This window comes from Lepidochelys kempii, chromosome 16, assembly GCF_965140285.1.
Source record: "Lepidochelys kempii isolate rLepKem1 chromosome 16, rLepKem1.hap1, whole genome shotgun sequence".
Lineage (NCBI taxonomy): Eukaryota > Metazoa > Chordata > Testudines > Cheloniidae > Lepidochelys > Lepidochelys kempii.
Window position 1 is genome coordinate 25182997 of NC_136395.1, and position 20486 is coordinate 25203482.

General features: G+C 43.4%; 1 protein-coding gene across 3 annotated transcripts; it reads right to left on the reverse strand.

Annotated features, from left to right (window-relative positions):
• Positions 1–10495: 10495 nt before the first annotated feature.
• Positions 10496–19967, reverse strand: PDCL (phosducin like). Of its 3 annotated transcripts, none has more exons than XM_073314099.1 (5): positions 19873–19967; positions 18768–18831; positions 13514–13685; positions 12772–12953; positions 10496–11273 (listed from the first exon to the last, which is right to left on the reverse strand). In XM_073314099.1, exons 1-5 carry the CDS (start codon positions 19932–19934, stop codon positions 10722–10724), a joined length of 1032 nt encoding a protein of 343 aa, XP_073170200.1. In that variant the 5' UTR covers positions 19935–19967; the 3' UTR covers positions 10496–10721. The 3 variants fall into 3 exon arrangements, with proteins under 3 accessions (XP_073170200.1, XP_073170199.1, XP_073170201.1); XM_073314098.2 differs by having other exon boundaries at positions 19810–19897; XM_073314100.1 differs by lacking the exon at positions 19873–19967 and adding an exon at positions 18914–19009.
• Positions 19968–20486: the final 519 nt, after the last annotated feature.

A 20486-nucleotide genomic window follows, 5' to 3' on the forward strand; every position in this document is an offset into this window, starting at 1 on the left:
CATGCTGGGGCGCATGGGCCACTGGATCCACAGAGTCATGGTCCTTCCCCTGGATAGCCTCCAGAACTGACCTTCCACACAGGGCCCCACAGAGGCCAGCATGGAGACAACTGCTCAGCACACAGGCATGCAGAGACCCTCTGCTCAGCTGTCTGACCCCAGCTCATCTCCAGCAATGACGGGGAGGGCCCAACAATGGTGAAACTGGAAATAACTAACCAGCTTTAGCCTTGAGAGAGCCTCTAGTATCTATCCATCTATGAGCCCTCCTCACCATGGTATCTGAGCGCCTCCCACGACCAGGCCCTTTCACCCAGGTGGAGCTAATGTTGCCAACTGTTTGCACAGACCATTTAAATTGGAATCAATTTACCCATCACAATAATGCAGCCACCTCTGGGGTAGAATATGGCAGCAGTAGTGACACTGCATATTACCTCCACTACAGTGTGCACTGAGATGTCACCCATACACCCAGAGCCTCTGGAACTAGGGATACCTGCTTTAGATTACTGCGGTGCTTTAGAGATTACCTTTATCAGACGTACCTGCACTTCACTGAACTCCTGGTTCATGAAACACAGCCATTTACAGCAAGTGTAAGCAGGGGAATAGTCCCGCTATTGTGGGGAACTTTCCTGGCTTCTGCACTACCCCGGTGAAGTGGGCTAGCGAAAGGATCTGAGTCCTCGCTCCCACTTCCTTTACCTGGTGGCCTGCCTGCCCTTGAGGACTCCCCTTCCACTCTCCTGTCTGGCAGAGTCCTCGCAACCCCAACAAGGCTGGGCCCAGGATTCCTGGGGGGCTTGACCCCCAACCCTGCTGTGGTCACCTAGGACAGGGGCTAGGGTATCCCCACTCCAGGTTACTCTCTCTGCACTGGGCACTTCTCTGACCCACTGAGCGTTACATACAAGTTAAAGCAAATGCAAGTTATTTAATCAACAATTAATTTTAAAAAGAATAAGGAAAAATGGGAAAGGTTAAAGGAAACACATCACCCCGCTCTGTGGCAGGGAACATCACAAATTGTGTCTCTGGAATACCAGGGCAGTTCACAGTCTGTTCCTTGTAAGTCCCAGGCCTTCTTCTCAGGCCCTGGCTTTGCTGCAGGGATGGTGTGGGTTGGACTCACACGCCCATCTACTGTGGCAGAATGGTCTTTAAAGAAGATGAATATGGAAGAGCACAAAGAGGCAGCATTAGCTTATCGCTGAATGACCTCCTGAGCGATGACTCACTGCACGCAGGGCTAATGGAGGAGGATTATTTAGTGGATGATCAATTACTCCCCATTTCCTAGGAAGAGAGTAGGAGTTTACAAGAACAAGATCAGTTGACTGAGGCTTATTGCCATGCAAATGACCATCAGGTTAAGCTGAAGGGGCATTCATCTGCTAATAAAGTTGGACTTCACCTGTTTCTAACATTGTTCTCATGGGATAAACTGCAGAAAATCCATGCTTTGCAGTTCTCTTTCGCCAACCGCAGGAGCACCAAAACGTTGTCTCACTGATGGTGACTTATGGTGACTTATGAATTCAGGCGCTGCACTCGGCTGCTTTTTATGCTCTGTCTCTAATATGGAAGGGCAGCCCACAGGAGTAGAAGCAGCCCATGCCCCATCACATGCTGGGGGCAGTAAGGCCATTCCTGTGTTACTGACAACACGACTGAAGATCAGGAAAACAAAATGGCTTTTGCAAATCTAATTTTCTTTTTGACTTTTGTGAAGTTTAAGTTTTGCACTTCAGTCAACTTAGGGCAGTGAAACTAGTCTGGTGAGTTTGACTCTAGTTCTAGGGAGTTTTTGGGGGAAGGGATAGCTCAGTGGTTTGAGCATTGGCCTGCTAAACCCAGGGTTGTGAGTTCAATCCTTGAGGGGGGCATTTAGGGATCTGGGGCAAAAATTGGGGATTGGTCCTGCTTTGAGCAGGGGGTTGGACTAGATGATCTCCTGAGGTCCCTTCCAACCCTGATATTCTATGATTCATGTGCCTGTTCCCAGGCTCCAGCTCAGGGCCTTTTGCTTGGATTTCCAACAAACCAGCAGAAGGTTAACAAAAATCTGAATTCAGTGTTTTAAAAAGAAAAGCCAAACCAATAAATAACAATCCATTTTTATCCATATAAGGTTTTTATAAACAGCTCTCCCAATTTCCACCTCCTCCCCCAGGAAAACTTACACAGAGGGCCTAACAATACTTTAATCCTTTCTTTTTCAGTCTTGTTCCTAGTGCCTGGAGCAGGGCTTGGTGACACTTACAGATGTCTGAATTAGACTTCTTAGGAACATTCAGCGATCTCACTGTCTTCCTTTCACTGAGCAGACATTTTGGGTTTTGTTGTGTGTTTGGATTCTATAGGCCACTCTGCAAGACTACAGTAAACCCAGAGTACAGTAACTCTACTAACATCAACCAAGTTATTCCAGATTTACCCTGGTGTAACTGAGTTCAGAACTAGGCCTTCAGAAAAAGTTATACATTCTGGCTGCTCTCACCTGGTTTATTTTGCTTTCTCAAAGAAAGCGTTTACAATGGGTAAACCTGCCGATTGCATCTCTCAAAGTCCTGTTAATCTCCTTTTTCCGAAGATGAAAGATCAGCTGCAAGTAGAGGGCTTGGGTTTAATGCCAGCGCCTTCATGAGCTGAAATATGCATGAAGCAAAACAGACAGAGCTGGGGCCAACACAAGCCACAAACTAGAATGAGTGGATAGCTTTATCACCTGGAAGAAAGGAGAGATATCTGACCATTCAGAATGGCATAAGGATTTCTTAATAATACACACATGCGGAAGTGGGGCAGTCGTGGGGAAGGGGCCATCAAGTTATATCTCTGTCATGTTATTCCTCTGAATGCCTCTTTCAAATGAAACATCAGGAAATCGTCCCTCTCGGACCATTCATTTGTTTGGTGTCTCTTTGAAAAAGAAAAGCTAACACTCTAAAAGGGAAGTGAAACTGGAAGAGGAAGACGGAGATAGACATAGACAACACATGTACTGGGATGAGTGCGAGATGAAAACACAACAGATGAATGAGGTGAAAAATATGTCAGATTTTTAAAAGATTAAAGCAATGGGAATGTGAAACAAGCCAGATTGCTCCACAAGAGACCACCTAGGGGCAGGTAGCCCACACAAACCATTCTGGACCCGCTGTTCCTTAACTAACCTTTTCTTAAGCACCACTGAGGGATTTGCCATAAATTCTTCTCAGCAACTGGCCAAGATTGGGTTCAGTATCTGACACCTCTTATCAGCTGGCTCTGATTCACAGGGATGAGCTTTATAATCAAAAAGATCTGTTCCACCGCATCTGGCCACCTGCTGTCTGAAAATTCTTCTCATCTCCAGCAACATGACAAAAACCGCAGAATTCAAAAGCACAACATATGTCTGCATCAAATACATTTAAATTTGAACCTCCCCTGGCATTTCTCACAAATCCACAGGTAGATACAGGACTAACCTGAGCAGAGGTCTTCCTGTACTACATGGACCTACTAGAGAAGCCAAATACATATGGTCTGTAGCTGAATGTTTATTCTGCCATTTGGTTCGGGGATAGAGCAGCAGCAAGCACAACACAGGGAAGGGGAGCTGTGATCACAGGGACTCAGAGAAGCAATGAAATTCTTAACATTTTCACATTCCTACAGCTGTTTCCTACTGGTAGCTAGAATCTCACTAGGGAAGAAGCACATGCCATACACCATCCTTATGACCACACACTCTTCTGCATCTCCTTACTCTTGCATTTCAGATAAACAAAGCAGCATAGACACTTCAAAACATTTAAAACTATTACACGCCAACTGCCATCACCTCTATTTTGCAAGGACCGTCCCCACCTTTTCCAGCTCTCCATTGCAAAAGCTCTTTCACTCGCATTGTCTCTCAGTGGAGTTAAAGTCTGTCTTTGTTTGTAGCTTTCAGATGTTGGCAAGTTTGCCGAGGTGAAAAATTCTGTTCTCATTCAAAGTAAGGTACTCCACTTCTAGCATGACAGGCCAATCTTTTGCAAAGCAGTTAACTAAGAGTCTAATCCCTTTCTTAGAATGATCAAACCGCCCCCAACTCAGAATAATACACACACTTACACCATACTTCACAGACATTAACAAAACCACTGACTTTCGACAAAGAGTTTACAGCACAGGAGATAAACTTTGGTCGGATCCCTTTTGAGAAGCAACAGAATCCCTGGTCCTTCTGCTGCCTTGGTAGGGAAGCAAAGGCAGTTGTGAAAGGCTCAGGGATGCAAAGCTGCGGGCTGATACCTGTCCCATTTCACAGCCCATGCTGCCTGTGTGTGCTCCCTCTTGCTGTTCGCAGACTGGGATCCATGTTGCTGAGCTGCTGGATTGATCTGCAGGAGGAAGATGGGTGGGCTATGGGCTGCTGGATAGTTGCATCATCAATCTGAGTCTACACTGTTAACCCAGCAAACAGAAAACCCTTCAGGAGATGCACAGTGAGCTGTTGCTTAACCACCAGGGAGATTGGGCTGGAAGATTAACTCTTTCCTTACTCAAGTGGATGTACGCTTTCAGTGGCACAAAGCCCTGGTGCTAGGGATAAGGTGCACGTGGGAAACCCACCTGCATTTAACAATTGCAACTATTAATTTGTACCTCTTTAGCATCTGCTATCTCAGAGCCGCTCACAAACACTGAATCTCACAACAGTTCGATGAGGTTTCTATAAAGACGCATTACTACGTGCAAGGCAGATAACTGTGCACATAAGTATAGCTGATCAGAACATTTTCAACAAAAGTTTTTAATAAAAAAATGCTGTTTTATCAAAACCAAACATTTTGCGGAAATGTACCAATTTCAGCTGACTGTAAGGTCCCTGAGTGCCAGGGTGAACTCTGTAGAAAGAAAGACCCAAATTGAAAACCTGAGGGTTTAGATCTGAAAACAGACATTTCATCACAATTCCATTTTCATTCCAGTGTGGAATGAAAAACTTTGAAACCTGAAAAGTTGTGAAATGGAATGGTCATTTGCAAGCCAGCTTTATGCATGAGTGCTTTTTGCACATGCAATGCTGATTCTGTTCTTGTGTATGTTTGCATACACTGATTTTGCATCTGCAGTTTCTGGCCATGTCTACCTAAGAAAGAGATGCGCTGTAACAGGTTAGTTAACACATGAACACAGGGTAAAATATTAAGGTAGACAAAGCAACGTTTGGTTCTAACATGCGTTAGCTGGTCGAGGTGACCCCTCCTCCTAACACGTTAAAACACAAATTGCCCAAATACTAATATTTTAACAAGTTAGTTAACATGTTCATTTCCTAGGTGGCCAATCTGGAAAATCCAGTTCAATACAGCACAAATTCTGCTACTACAGAATCTCTCTTAAAACTTCTCTAATGGGGTCAGCAGTAGGCCAGACCCTTCATTCCTCTGTTTGCACGGGGCTGGCTTTCAGACAGCAGAGACACTGTGGCATAACATTCATCCTCTCTCACCCCATCGCCACCCTACTATGTATGACCTTCTTCATATTACGATACATTGGACCATAAACTCTTCAAGGCTGGGACCTTGTCTTGCTATTGGCACCATAAAGCACCTAGCACACACTTGAGGACTGTAAATTAATAACTGAGAGGTCATCCGGGGCAGCAGGAGATTGTTTTGATCCTATTACAATTTCACTGCGATAGGGAAAAGAGCACTTTCTGAATGTGCAAAATTTCAAAGCTATTCAAATAGCGCCAATCCCCTCTCCGAAGCCGGGTTTTATTATGATGCTAATGTTCATGCTGTCTGCATTGCAGGCTTCATAGTATATCAACCTGAACATAAATTATAACCACTTTGATTTTTTTTCCTTAAAAATGCTGTTACTAATGCTCAATGGCTTCATGTTCTCTGCTTGCCTTTCTGAGATAGAGAAAATCTTAGCTTGGAGCTCTTAAATGCCTCTTTTGTGCTTATAAATTTTCCTTAAGTTAGCTGCAATTCAAGCATGTTCATATTTTAATTGCATTTCTTTTTCTGTTTATAACTCTCTTTTAAACATAACTAAATTAGAAATATTAAATCCCCTTATGTCCACAAGTGTATTACTACTATAACAGAAATATAGAAAGGCACTGCTGAGGGCTGAGTGTCGCCGCACTGACACATGGTACAAATCAAGCCACCTTAAAATATACTACACTAGGTAAAGTGTTTATAATTCAAATTACAGGGTATCATTACAAATTAATCCACTTTTTCCACAAAACGGTAACCAAAGATCAAAAACAAGTCAGGGAGTGAATGAATGAGGAAATGGCAGAGTGTTGTAATAAAAAGATTCATTACATAAGGGGTATATTTAACTCAATAATTAGAACATTTAGTATATAAAGAAAGTACACACTCCTATATAACCCATTTGGGTTGGCTATATTACTTGTGATTACTGCAGTCATGCTGAAATCATGCCAATAAAACCTTTGCATCACTCTGCATCTTGTATTTTTTTAATGAATTGGTTTACACAACATTTTACAGACTGTTTTAGAAATATTTTAGAGACTTTTAAATGCATTGGTACTATTCTTTGTATCCCTATGCTAGTCAATGCAGGCTGCCTTACTTCTATGAATCCAGCCACAAAGGCTGTAGGAGCGAGAGAGAGGGAATAGCTTTCTGTAAATCATAATGCTGCGATCTAATTTATAAAGCGCGCTCAGCACAGCACAGACAAAACACGAAAAGGTCATCAGCAAAAATTAAACCATCATAACACACAGTTGAAAAGAAACTCAAGAGTCAAAAGCTGCTGCAGGAGGAAACCAGTTCCCATAACATAAAGCAGCAGCATTCAGTAACAATAATGATCACTAATGAACAAATGGTGCCAGCCAGTTCTGGAGGTTTCTCTCCTGTATCATGAAGTGGGACCCGATCTGTGTTTTTTAGGGATGATGGGAACGTTCAGGCCCATGTTGCTGGGCAACCGAGGCAGCCACAGGGATGTTTTTTAAAAGGCTTTTGTCATTTTTAACAAAAGATGGAAAAAATGATTGTGAAGCCTGCGTGGAGGGTTTTTTGTCACCCCCCCCCCCCCGCCATATATAAATTTTTTTGCTGCTTGAGTGCATTCTAATGATGCTGAGTACAAAGATGTGCTCCCAACAGCTGCTACAAGAGTAAAACCAAAATGACTGACATAAGAAGGCAGCTTCTGTTTTATCTGAACTTTCAGTGTAGAAACCAGGCAACACACTTCAAATTGGTGGGAAGGTACCCACAACGCCTCATCAAGGATCTACAGCTTGTCCTGAAGGACGACCCATCACTCTCACAGATCTTGGGAGACAGGCCAGTCCTTGCTTACAGACAGCCCCCCAACCTGAAGCAAATACTCACCAGTTACCACACACCACACAACAGAACCACTAACCCAGGAACCTACCCTTGCAACAAAGCCCGTTGCCAACTGTGCCCACATATCTATTCGGGGGACACCATCACAGGGCCGAATCACATCAGCCACACTATCAGAGGCTCGTTCACCTGCACATCCACCAATGTGATATATGCCATCATGTGCCAGCAATGCCCCTCTGCCATGTACATTGGCCAAACTGGACAGTCTCTACGTAAAAGAATAAATGGATCACAAATCAGACGTCAAGAATTATAACATTCAAAAACCAGTCAGGATAACACTTCAATCTCTTTGGTCACTCAATTACAGACCTAAAAGTGGCAATTCTTCAACAAAAAAACTTCAAAAACAGACTCCAACGAGAGACTGCTGAATTGGAATTAATTTGCAAACTGGATACAATTAACATAGGCTTGAATAAAGACTGGGAGTGGATGGGTCATTACACAAAGTGAAACTATTTCCCCATGTTTATTCCCCCTGCCCCCACCCACACTGTTCCTCAGACGTTCTTGTCAACTGCTGGAAATGGCCCACCTTGGTTATCACTACAAAAGGTCCCCCTCCCCCGCTGGAAATAGCTCACCTTACCTAATCACTCTCGTTACAGTGTGTATGATAACACCCATTGTTTCATGTTCTCTGTGTATATAAAATCTCCCCACTGTATTTTCCACTGCATAATGAAGTGAGCTGTAGCTCACGAAAGCTTTTGCTCAAATAAATTGGTTAGTCTCTAAGGTTCCACAAGTGCTCCTTTTCTTTTTGAGGATACAGACTAACACGGCTGCTCCTCTGAAACCTCACATTAATATTTGTATGAAGTGAGTTGGTTTAGTTTATTTATTGGCTTAAAGAAGATTTTCCACAACATAGCTGTTCAGTTATATGTAAGGCCAAATTCAGCCCTAACTTCTGCCATGTGTGGCCCTGCACCTCTAGGTTATATCGAATCACAATGGGTGGAAATGCAGCACAGAATGTGGTTGGTTGTGAAGTTCTGTTGTAAGTTTTGTGGGGCAGAGACTGAGTCTTCCTTTCATACACTGTGCTCAATAAATAATGCACATCAAAGAGTCCTCATTTCCTGTAGTCTCCTTGTACAGTCACGTTGCTGTGGTCTCTATATCCTAAGCTCTTGTAACAGAATGTTCTGACATAGCCATGGCAGTAAAAGGAAGCAATTTTAATTTAAGTGACTTCTACTGAGAAGAAATAGTGGATCAGTTCTGGTTGCTCACAAAGAACTAAGGTCATAAAGACAACCGAGTTCAGCTGAGTCCAAGTGTTAAAGAAGCCAACAGGGGATGGTGTGAAATTTTAGCCCAGGCCCCACCAGCCCCCACATGGGCAGCGTGAATCAGGGCTTTGCAGAAAGTGGGGAAGCCACAGAAATGGCTTCTCTATTTCTCCCAAGTCTGAGACATCATCTACTGGGACACTAAGAGATCCAGATGCAGAAGATTCCTTTCCAGTCTCTTTTGTGTGTATGTTTACAGCGTTGTTGTATCCATGTTGGTCCCAGGATATCAGAGAGACATGGTGTGTGAGGCATCTTTTGTTGGACCAGCTTCCGTTGGTGAAACAGACAAGCTTTCCAGCTTACACAGAACTCTTCTTCAGGTCTGGGAAAGGTACTGAGAACTCCATGTAAGCTGGAAAGGTTGTCTCTTTAACCAACAGAAGCTGGTCCAATAAAAGATATTACCTCCCTCACTTTGTCTCTCTATTTATGTGTATGTCCTTTAAATTCAGGGATAGTTCTCAACCATAATATTCCAAAGCACCTAGCTGAAAGGTGTAATATGAATAAACTGGGATGGGAACAGAATTTAGTACTGATTTAACATACGTTTCTGAGGGAATTATACAGATGGTGAGTGAAATCCTGGCGTCATCAAAGTTAATGGCAAAACTCTCTTCACCCTGTATTTTGTCACTGGGATGTCATACAACACTCCCACTTTTCGCTACTTGTGATGGGTTGCTTTTAACGCTGGCCTCCCTCTGCTCAAGTAACCATTAGCAAACCCATGGATCAATATTTTAAAAGGCTATAGGGAGCATCATTTAGAGAGTTCTGAACGAAGAAAGATTCTCACATTTAGATCCAATATAGGGTTAAATAATGAAGACCACTGTCCCACTAAAGAATAACTTTTAGGATGGAGTGGTGAATTGCGCTAGTTATCAAGTGAGAGGGGGAAATACTCTACACTGTCAAAACTACAAGACTTTTGAAGAGTGGAACATGTAAGAGACAGGGAATGGGATATGGGGCCTTTCACTTTTGATTCACTGGTGTGAATCCAGCTTCAGGTTAGTAATGATTAAAGCTGTTCTTGTAATGGACCGTCTTAGAAGCTCATGGTCTCAATCCTATTCCTTTTGTGTAGGTGTCCACTTAAAAAAATAATAATAAATAATAATAATAATAAAAATAAATAAATCACCTGCTCCATTGGTAGCCCTGCCGACTCTAAGCAAACAAGCAAAAGCCTGATTGAATGAACAAACAGGGATTAGATTCCCCCATGTCAGGGTTCACATGATGCTTCCTGTGCCACATCTCTTCCCTAAACAGAGGACGTCAGTTCCCAGGCCACCAAGCCAGGACTTTCTACCAGCACCAATTAACCGTCTATATCAGTGGTTCCCAAACTTGTTCCACCGCTTGTGTAGTGAAAGCCCCGGGCGGGCCGAGCCGGTTTGTTTACCTGCCACGTCCACAGGTTCGGCCGATTGCAGCTCCCAGTGGCCGCGGTTTGCTGCTCCAGGCCAATGGGAGCTGCTGGAAGTGGCACAGGCTGAGGGATGTACTGGCCGACGCTTCCAGTAGCTCCCATTGGCCTGGAGCAGTGATCCTGCAGACACGACAGGTAAACAAACCGGCCCGGCCCGCCAGGGGCTTTCCCTGCATAAGCGGTGGAACAAGTTTGGGAACCACTGGTCTATATAATTCAAAGGATGAGATTATATGTAGAACAGGACTGACTATGTAAGAGGAGCTGCTGAATAACCACTGGCAATCAATTTAAGATTTGCTTCACATTTATACACTTCAAAAACACTTTACTAGGTGCAAGACACTTTTAGTTTCCATTTTATTGAAGCAATTTAACCACACGTTAAGAATTCTTTACATTACATACAATAAAGGCTCTTAAAGTACTAATGGGCTAAAAGCCAAAGTGCATGGGAAGGAGAGAAAAAATATACAAAAAATACGGAAAAGAACAAATGAACAATCTACAGCAACAAGAGACCCCACAGGGCAACCCCAGCTTACTGAACCCTTTTGTTCACTTTTTTCAGTCTATCTCCAAATCACTGTCTTCACTATAACATGCAGATGGGTTACATATGGAAGTCAGGAGCAGCAGATCCTTCTCTGGGAGCAGACCACACTCCTGTAAAAAAGCCTCCAGGTCCACGGCAAAAAAATCTTCTCCAAGCTGGTCGGTGATTCGGACGAAGTTGCCAATGAGTTCCCCTCCCTTATAGATGAGCAAAGCAGGCAGAGCATTATTCGTAAAGCGAGTGCTGGCACCAATCAGGGAACTCTTTACTCGACAAAATTTGACTGTAGGGTATTCAGCAGCAAGACAGATCATGCAGCCACTCACAGATTCAGAGCCAGGGATGTCATCTTCATAGATGTGGATCATGATCAGCGTGTTCTTGTGTTCTTTATCAACAGTGTCCAAAAACCCTTCCCCACTGCTGATCTCAAAAACCTGCTTAAACTGCTGCCCGCTATGCAGCTGCTGCCTCATCTCCTCCATTCGCTGCTTCCTGTACTGCTGTAAAAAGGCTTCATCATCTTCGCCATCATGAATCATGTTATATTCTTGTAAAGTCATCTATAAGGTGCACAAAGAAACGTCATAAACGCACCAGAGAGAGAAATCTAGAACTCCATACATGTTACATGCAGTTAGTATTTAAATCAAGGATGGACAGAGTTTGACCTGCATCGTTCTTCATCGTTAATACCAAGGTACAGACCATGGAGGCCAGAGTTCCCACCATAAGATACTCCATTTTGGTCCATCCGGAAAGCATATCTGATAAAGACAGAGTTTCCTACATGGGGACTTCTAGCCTCCATAGGCTGGATTAAAAGTGAGTGACTATAATGTGCTCCCATTTTATTCAAATTAGCTATGGCCACATGCTCCAAGTAAGCTGCCAATACTGCTCTTAGATGGGCAGCTTGGACATTATTTCCAATTTGAGTGGATACTGTCAGATTCCCAGTTTGTTTTTTCATCTTTTTTCCCTAAGTAAATAGAGTAAATCTATATTAGAAACTGAACATTTATTTCCATACCAGATTTATTTCTTTGGCAAAAATAAATGTTCCCATGTTTTCTCTGGCATTGGAATTAACTTGGGTTTTGTGGTTATCTTTCAACATCTTGCTTCATTAAGAATTAGTCATCATGCTCTAGGTGTAGGGTTTGTTAGTTTAATGCTGTTGCAGTCAGCAGGGGAACACAAAAAAATCAGTGAAAAACAGTGATTATTTCAGGCAGAGAGAAAATCTCTTTGGAAATGTGAAGTTCGTGTAAATTAAAAACAAACAGATACCTAAAATTCAAGCAATTTCCCCCCATTATCACTTTATGATCTTAAATTGTTGGGCATGAGTGACCAAATGTAACTAATAACTCATGAACATAATACTGGTTTATTGTCAAATAGCACCACCACTTTAGCAACCTGTTCAATCAGATTCATAGGAACTGGTAATACAAGTCAATTGACCAAAACATCCCACTTAGCTTTTAAATAATTTACCACCTCTGCCATTTTCTGCCTTTGATGTCTAATGCTTTCCTGTCAGTTTGAAGACTAAACTGATCTCTTAACATTCATTTACCGTACATTATAATCAATCAGGCCTCCTGGAAAGCAGACAGTCTTACACAACTCTCATTAACTTACAAGATGAAGATATTTTTCAGGCACAGTTGCTGCATTGTCGTTCCCCCCTCCCCCCCCCCCCTTTTTTTTTTTTAAACTGTTTCACAAACTTGGAAATAAATTTGATGAATGCATGCAAGGAAAATACACTGTGTCTGATACAGATTCTGTCAGTGGTCTTGGGCCAGTCACTTATTACTTAACACTTAAGTGTATAACATTTTCAAAGTACTGCACAAACATTAAATCATCTTGACACTACTTCTGGGAGGTAGGTAATCATTGTGCTCGGTCTCAATTTTTCCACCTGTTAAAAGCAATAATAAATAACTACCATGCAATTACCATTCATGATTTTTTGCAAAGCAGCTGAAAAACAGAAACTGCTAAAATTTATTAACACAGAAGTCTCTTACTGTGCTCCTAGGTTACCTTTCCATTGATTTTTTCCTGAAGTTCTTTCTGCTTCTGTTTATCCTCCTCTTCATCCAAGTGAGATCTGCAAGTCATGGATAACTTTTTTATAAGTCGTTCCATCTCTCTGCACTGCTCCTCTCGCTGCTCCGTCTCCAGTTGCTTGAATCTTCGCCAATCATTTATGACACCCTTTGGACCTGAAGGTAAAACATGCAGGTATTTTGCTTAGACAGAAACAATCTTTGTCTATTGCACTTTCCATTCAGGATCTCAGAGTCCTTTACAAATAGCAGTTAAAGGACAGACCATGTTTTAGGCTTATTGTATACTGCTCAATACACTATAATAAAGCATAGGAATGGTAGCAAGTAACTCCCCATTTCTGCAGTTGACTCTTATGTCCTTGAACAAGTCACTCAACTTCGCTGTGTCTGTTTTCTTATCTCTATAATAGACATAAAGCTTACCTACCTATATTACTTTCCTATTAATCTCAAAAGGATGTTGTGAAGATTAATATCTGTACTGAGCTTTGACACATTACCACCATCCAGGTTTAGAGATATCCTCCAGCAGTTAGTATGGAAATGTGTCCTCATCAATTTCACCTTGCTATTATCCTGTTGCTGAGCCCTAATGAAAAGTGCTACTCTTGAATGTCCTATTTATGTATGTCCCAGTTGTGTGGGTACGGATTCCTCTCTCCCAGTCCTGGACAGGCATGCACAGGAGGATAAAATATTTTATGTCACAGTACCTGTATTAACTGCAGTGCCCTCGCTCCTCAGCTCCACCTCCCCACCAATCGTGTCGGGACCGGCGCTCTCTCTGACCTTATCTTCCTTCTCACTGTCCTCATCTTCACTGCTGCTGTAGTAGTACTGGAGCCTCTCACCAAGCAGTTTATCATCTAAAGTAGTCATGGTATTCTAAAGAGAGAGAGGGGTAGGTCAGCATCAATTCTAAAGAGAGAGAGGGGTAGGTCAGCATCAATGCCTCTCTGCTTTATACAACCGCACCCACAAACACTATCAAGTATCACCTCAAATGTACAGCATTAGCCCCATAATCCTCCAGAGAAAAGCATGAAGGTCGGCTATTCAAATGAGAACAGTTTATAAACCACTACCAACAAGACTATGCTGCAACTAGCCAACCTCTTTGTGAATGAATTGATAATAAACACATCTGAAATGATGAGTAAACCAAAAACAAACAACAAAAAGCTCTTTATTACAGTTTTTTCTTCAATAGATAAAGTATGAGGCATTCAAAATATTTATTCAGAGATGATAGTTCTGTTCATTAACAATGGTTCAAGATCACTACATACCCAACCGTAAAACCTGCGCCAATTACATTTCCTTCTGGATTTTTTACATTTATTAAGTTTCAACTTCTAGTATTGTGCACACAATTACTAATGTTTTAGCAATGGCGAATGATGATCGGAACATGATCAATGAGACTAACAGTTGTATGCACTTTTGATAAAGTATCAAAGCCACTAACGCAATTAAAAGCTTGCAGTGAAAATACAGAAAAAACAGGAATGTTACAATACAGTTTTTAAAAATATTAAAAGTTAAATTCTAACCCTTATTCCTTACCCCCACCTTCCCTTACAAAGAAAAGGAGACAGTGCGCAGTATCAACTTGTATCTCAAGAAATATCCTTCAGGGTTTCTTTTAGAAGCTTATCTCTAGGAGATTATTACTAAACATGAAAAATTCTATGTAGGCTCAAAGTTGGCACCTGGTCTCTTTCCAGAATCAAACAGAATCTCAACAAACCTCCAGCAAATCTCTTTTCTCAAATTTATGTAATGCAAGCGTGGAAAAAGAAAGATATATATTTTAACCAGTGGTGCTTTGTGTACTAACAACTGTCAGTTTCACAGGTCATTTCACAATAAGGATAAGCTCTGTAGCAAGAGGGGAACTCTGCTTTTGGCATTAGTCTGTGTAGTTGCAAGTCTGCAATTTTTACAAAATATAATTATATTTATAATTTATATAGTACCAGTGTGCAAATAAATCATTATATTTGGCAAATAAGTTGTTTTTGTTAATCTGCCTGTGCAGGACTCGCAAGCAGTTAACATTTCACAAAGCTCATTTTCACTTTAATAAAACTCAGTTGTAGCATATTACGCAAATTGATAATGCTGGCACCTCAGATACTAGCAGAAGTGCTACAACAAGGCTTGGAAGAATTAGATTTTTACTGGTAAATATTGATTTCACCACACAGACACAAACCAGCAAAAAATATTTACATCGATAATAATCGAAACATACAGATAGGCAAAATAAGAAAAATACTGCTTGAAAACTTATTAGTTTGATTTAAGGATATTTATTTTGTATATGAGGTTGATAATTTGTGTTTTAATGGTTATAAAGCCTTAACTTCTATCATTAAACCATTATTGTCTGACCCTCTGGTAGTTTCCCACAACTATGAACATTTAAATAGATAAATATATTTTAAAAATGCTTAAAAATAATCAATATTATCAGTCAAAACTAAAAAAGTTAAAAATTGAATTTGCCAAGCCAATATGTACTAATCACAATTACCCTTACATCCATCAATTGACCCGAGTTACACCATTTCTCCATCTAAATACCGTTCTGTTGGCTAGAGATTAGCCGATGACAGCAGGAGGAGGATATTCCCTGAAAAAGCTATCTGGGGCATTAGTAATTTACATACACCCTCTAAAACCAAATGGGCGTAAGAGCAAACAGCGTCAAACATAAGAGACCATAAACTGAATTACTGCCTCGGGCTGTAAAGAGAGTTCAGAGCTCCGCTAACAGCTTCCACAACAATTCTCCAGGGCCGAGTTCAGAGCTCCGCTAACAGCTTCCACAACAATTCTCCAGGGCCGATGGAATAAAAGCAAACCCTTCACTGGTGTGAACTGCGACCCGGAAGCGCCTGCTGTAAAACTGAGTAACCTATTTCCAATTTATTTGGGGGGGGGGGGGGGGATGAGTGTGTGTGACTGACTCTATATCATATGTTGATGAGGTGGACCTAATTGTCTTTATTTCTATGACAAGGGCACAATCTATAATGTAAGGAGAAAGTAGTGTTTTTAGGTTTTCTATCAACCACTAGCAGTATCTGCAAACTGTTGAAAGTAGGATTATGCAGATTAATGAGTAGATAGCCAGATGATTCAGGCTAAAAGGTGATGATTACTGAGATTATTTTTCAGAGTAGAGAAAAATTACACAGAAGATATGTTTCAGAGTAGCAGCCGTGTTAGTCTGTATTCGCAAAAAGAAAAGGAGTACTTGTGGCACCTTAGAGACTAACCAATTTATTTCTCCACATAGAATCATAGAATATCAGGGTTGGAAGGGACCTCAGGAGATCATCTAGTCCAACCCCCTGCTCAAAGCAGGACCAATCCCCAATTTTTGCCCCAGATCCCTAAATGGCCCCCTCAAGGATTGAACTCACAATTGAGCATGAGCTTTCGTGAGCTACAGCTCACTTCATCGGATGCAGAAGGATATGGCCTGTATCTACCCTAGAGAAACACAGAGGTAACCAGCTAGTATTTTGGATAAGGTACATTGTCAAATTTGACTAATAGCACAACACAGCACACAGTCAAAAGACAGCTGTATTTTTCTAAGTGTTCATCCATATATGAAACAGGGCTCATGGAGAACGAAAACCAAGGAATGAAAGAAGTTAACGCCCTTAAAACCCCCTGCCAGCTTTAAACTGAGCCAAAAAGTTGCTCTGTCATGCTGAATTTAGGTATTCTATTTTATTTCCATGTACTACTGGAAAGTGTTTAGAGATCCTTAGCATTATGTCTGCTCAAGAAATTAAAGTGTTCATTACATTCAGGAGACCTGGGATTGGAGGCGATTCCCTGTTCTGCAAGAGGTAATTAGTTTTGCTTAAGGGCTTGGTTGTGGGAGAATTCTGATTTCTTTTTACCTTCTCTTCTGCTTGCACACCAAGCAAACTATTTTCCAATACAGAGAAAAGGTAGAGCAAAAGAAACCAGGAAAAAAAAAAAAGTGGGTACCATGTATGCCTGAGGCCTGTATCCTGACACAAAATTCCAATTCTTTCCTGTGTATCAAATGGAACTCAAATTAACAACGATTAATTTACAGGTATTTTCTAGTTATAGTGCACCATCTAACAGGCAGATTTATGTACAAAACAGAGATATTCTGCTTATTTCAAATTAACTCAGAGTGTGTGGAGTGTAACAAATTACACACATGATAAAGCAAGTCTGCAACTATATGTCTTCAAACTGATCACTTCAGTTCTTGCAAGCTAAATAGGGTTGGATTGGGTCAGTTCTTAGATGCAAGACCACCACGGTACAACCCTAGTTCTGCAAAAAGTCATTTTGGTGATTCTGTAGGTAGTTCATTTCTCTTTGAGTTGATAACAAAAAGCATCTCAAGTCCCTCTCTAGTACGGTGCTTTTGTTGTGTACATAGGGGAAAACTTTAGAAGATCGCTCCTGTGCTACCATAAGACAACATTTAATAGTTAACCTACTTATCAATAAATGCTGGCAAGTGTTGATTTCATTGTACAAACACCAATTGAAAAACATATTCCCACCAAAAATTAAAATGTACGGATAGGCAAAGCCAGAAAAATACTGCTTGAAAACTTTTATTAAAGGAGATTTACTTGGCATATTTTGACAATTTGTGTTTTAATGGTTATAATGCTTTAACTTTTTGAATCGGTGTCTAATATTATTACATAATAATGTCTGACCCTCCCCATAACTTCCCGCAACTCTGAAAATTGAAAGAAAAAAAAAAAGATTAACACCCATAAGTTTCCACAACTGTGAAAATTTAAACTGATAAAAATTAAAAAAATGCTTAAAAACAAACATTGACATCATCTACCAAAATAATAAAAAATAAAAATAAAAATCAAATTCTGCCAAACTTAGCTATAATGTTTCACAGAGATCTAATTTGTGCTCAACTTCTATATTTGGTATCTCTATCTCAAACTGGCCTGTTGTTCCTTTTTACTTTCTTTTTGTTTAAAAATTAATTTCAAGACAGAATATTTTAGCACACCTAAAGTTTTTGCCATCAGCAGGAAACCATACAATGGTTTTGACACTTTGCAGATATGAATGTAGATGAAGCCAGTCTCCTGGTCTGTGCTGTTCAAATGCAATGGATTTATTGCAGAATTACTAAACTCAGATTAATGTTATTAAAAATGAATCTCTAATCAAACCAAGTTTATGCCTGCACTGTTTCTGGCTGTTTGCCCCATATATGGCCTATATCTGGGCCTTAGAATGAGGGTGGTCATGTGTACCAGGGAAGAACAAAGGTGGCTCTGAAGACAAACATAGAAAGGAAACAATGTCCTCCTACATTACCATATTTATTAATAGGTTTCAGAGTAGCAGCCGTGTTAGTCTGTATCCGTAAAAAGAAAAGGAGGACTTGTGGCACCTTAGAGACTAACAAATTTATTTGAGCATAAGCTTTCGTGAGCTACAGTATCACTTCACGAAAGCTTATGCTCAAATAAATTTCCATATTTATTAATAAAAAGAAAAGGAGTACTTGTGGCACCTTAGAGACTAACCAATTTATTTGAGCATGAGCTTTCGTGAGCTACAGCTCACTTCATCGGATGCATCCGATGAAGTGAGCTGTAGCTCACGAAAGCTCATGCTCAAATAAATTGGTTAGTCTCTAAGGTGCCACAAGTACTCCTTTTCTTTTTGCAAATACAGACTAACACGGCTGTTACTCTGAAACCTGTCATATTTATTAATGTTACCTGAGCAAAGGGAACAGGAAACCAGTATACACAGCCTGTACCTATAAGAAAACCTGAACGGAATAAATGCACATGTAGTATTTTTTCCCTCCTTGTTTTGTACAAACATTTTAAATAAAAGAAAAGAAAAGAAAAGAAAAGAAAGAAAACGGGCTGGGCCCATAAACTAAAAACAAATCAGGAGACTCACAGTTCCTGGCTCGTTTGCAGGGCTGACCTCTGGGCCACCTCTCCACCAGTGCTGGTCTCGCTGACTATAAATGCAGATGTAGGAACATGTCACAAAGGGACCGAGAAGAGCTCTCTGTGTAACCGATATTTCTCACCATGTTTTACCTTCAGCCTCCAACCCCATCAGCTCTGGAAAGTGCCAGGCCTGGCTACGGAGCTGTAGGCACAGCAGCTCCAGAAGGGATCCTGGGCCACCCCCCCCCACCCACCAGCACCCCCCTCCCTCGCAGACCACCGCTCCGACCCCTCCCCCGACCCATCAGCACCCCCCTCCCTCCCAGACCACCCCCCTCTCCCTTCCCACCCGCACCCCCTCCCTCGCAGACCACCCCTCCGACCCCTCCCCCCTCCCCACCAGCACCCCCCTCCCTCGCAGACCACCGCTCCGACCCTCCCCTGACCCATCAGCACCCCCTTCCCTCCCAGACCACCCCTCCGACCCCTCCCCCGACCCATCAGCACCCCCTCCCAGACCACCCCCCTCTCCCTCCCCACCCGCACCCCCTCCCTCGCAGACCACCCCTCCGACCCCTCCCCCGACCCCCCAGCACTCCCCTCCCTCCCTCCCAGACCCCCCAGCACCCCCTCCCTTCCAGACCACCCTCCTCTCCCTCCCCACCCGCACCCCCTCCCATGCAGACCACCCCTCCTCCCCACCCACCAGCACCCCCCTCCCTCCCAGGCCACCCCTCCCCCGACCCATCAGCACCCCCTTCCCTCCCAGACCACCCCTCCGACCCCTCCCCCGACCATCAGCACCCCCTCCCAGACCACCCCCCTCTCCCTCCCCACCCGCACCCCCTCCCTCGCAGACCACCCCTCCGACCCCTCCCCCGACCCATCAGCACCCCCTCCCCCTCCCACGCAGACCACCCCTCCCCCCGACCCACCAGCACCCCCTCCCTCCCAGAGCACCCCTCCGAACCTCCCCGCCCCCTCCCCGACCACCAGGCAGATCCCCTGCCCCCGCTATCCAGAACCCGGCCCCGCCCCTCTGTCACCTCCCGGCCGGCCCCCGCCTCGCCCCCCGCGCGCGGCCTCCTGGCGCCGCCGCCCGCACCCACCGCTCCGGCGCCCCCCGAGGACGAGCAGCGCAAAGGAGGCCGGGAAAGCAGGGCGGCCCCATTCAGCGAGGGGTGGGGAAGGGGAGAGAGAGACGGTCCCTTGCTGGCAATGGTACAACCCAGCGGCAATGCACGTTGAGCGGACGGGAGCGCAACCACCTCCCAAAAGGGGGGGGGGTTGTTTTCGCCTCGCTAATCGGGATAGGCAGCCTGCGCTCAGCGCCACGCGGAGCTCCAGCAGCTGCCCTGCTCTGACCCACCGGCCCCCCTTCCGCCGGGAATAGAACCCAGGCGTCCTGACCCCCCCCTCCCCCCGGGACTAGAGAGAGTTGGGATCGCCCGGGGGGCCGGGTTTAAACTCGTCCCGCAGCTAGCGCGCCTCCGGCTGCTGCAGCCGCGGGGCCCACGGGGGGCGCTGCGAACGGGCCCCGGGAAAAGGCCCCGCGTGGGGCCAGCGCTCGCCCTCGGGACCCGGCGGAGCATCTCTGTCAGCCGGAGGCGATGTAAGCCTCAAGCCGCCCTCTAAGAAACGGAAAAGGGGGGGGGGGGGAGGTGTCTTTGCTGCTTTTAACAGCAGGCTGCTGTACTGGGCGTTGGGGGCCTGGACTGCTCAA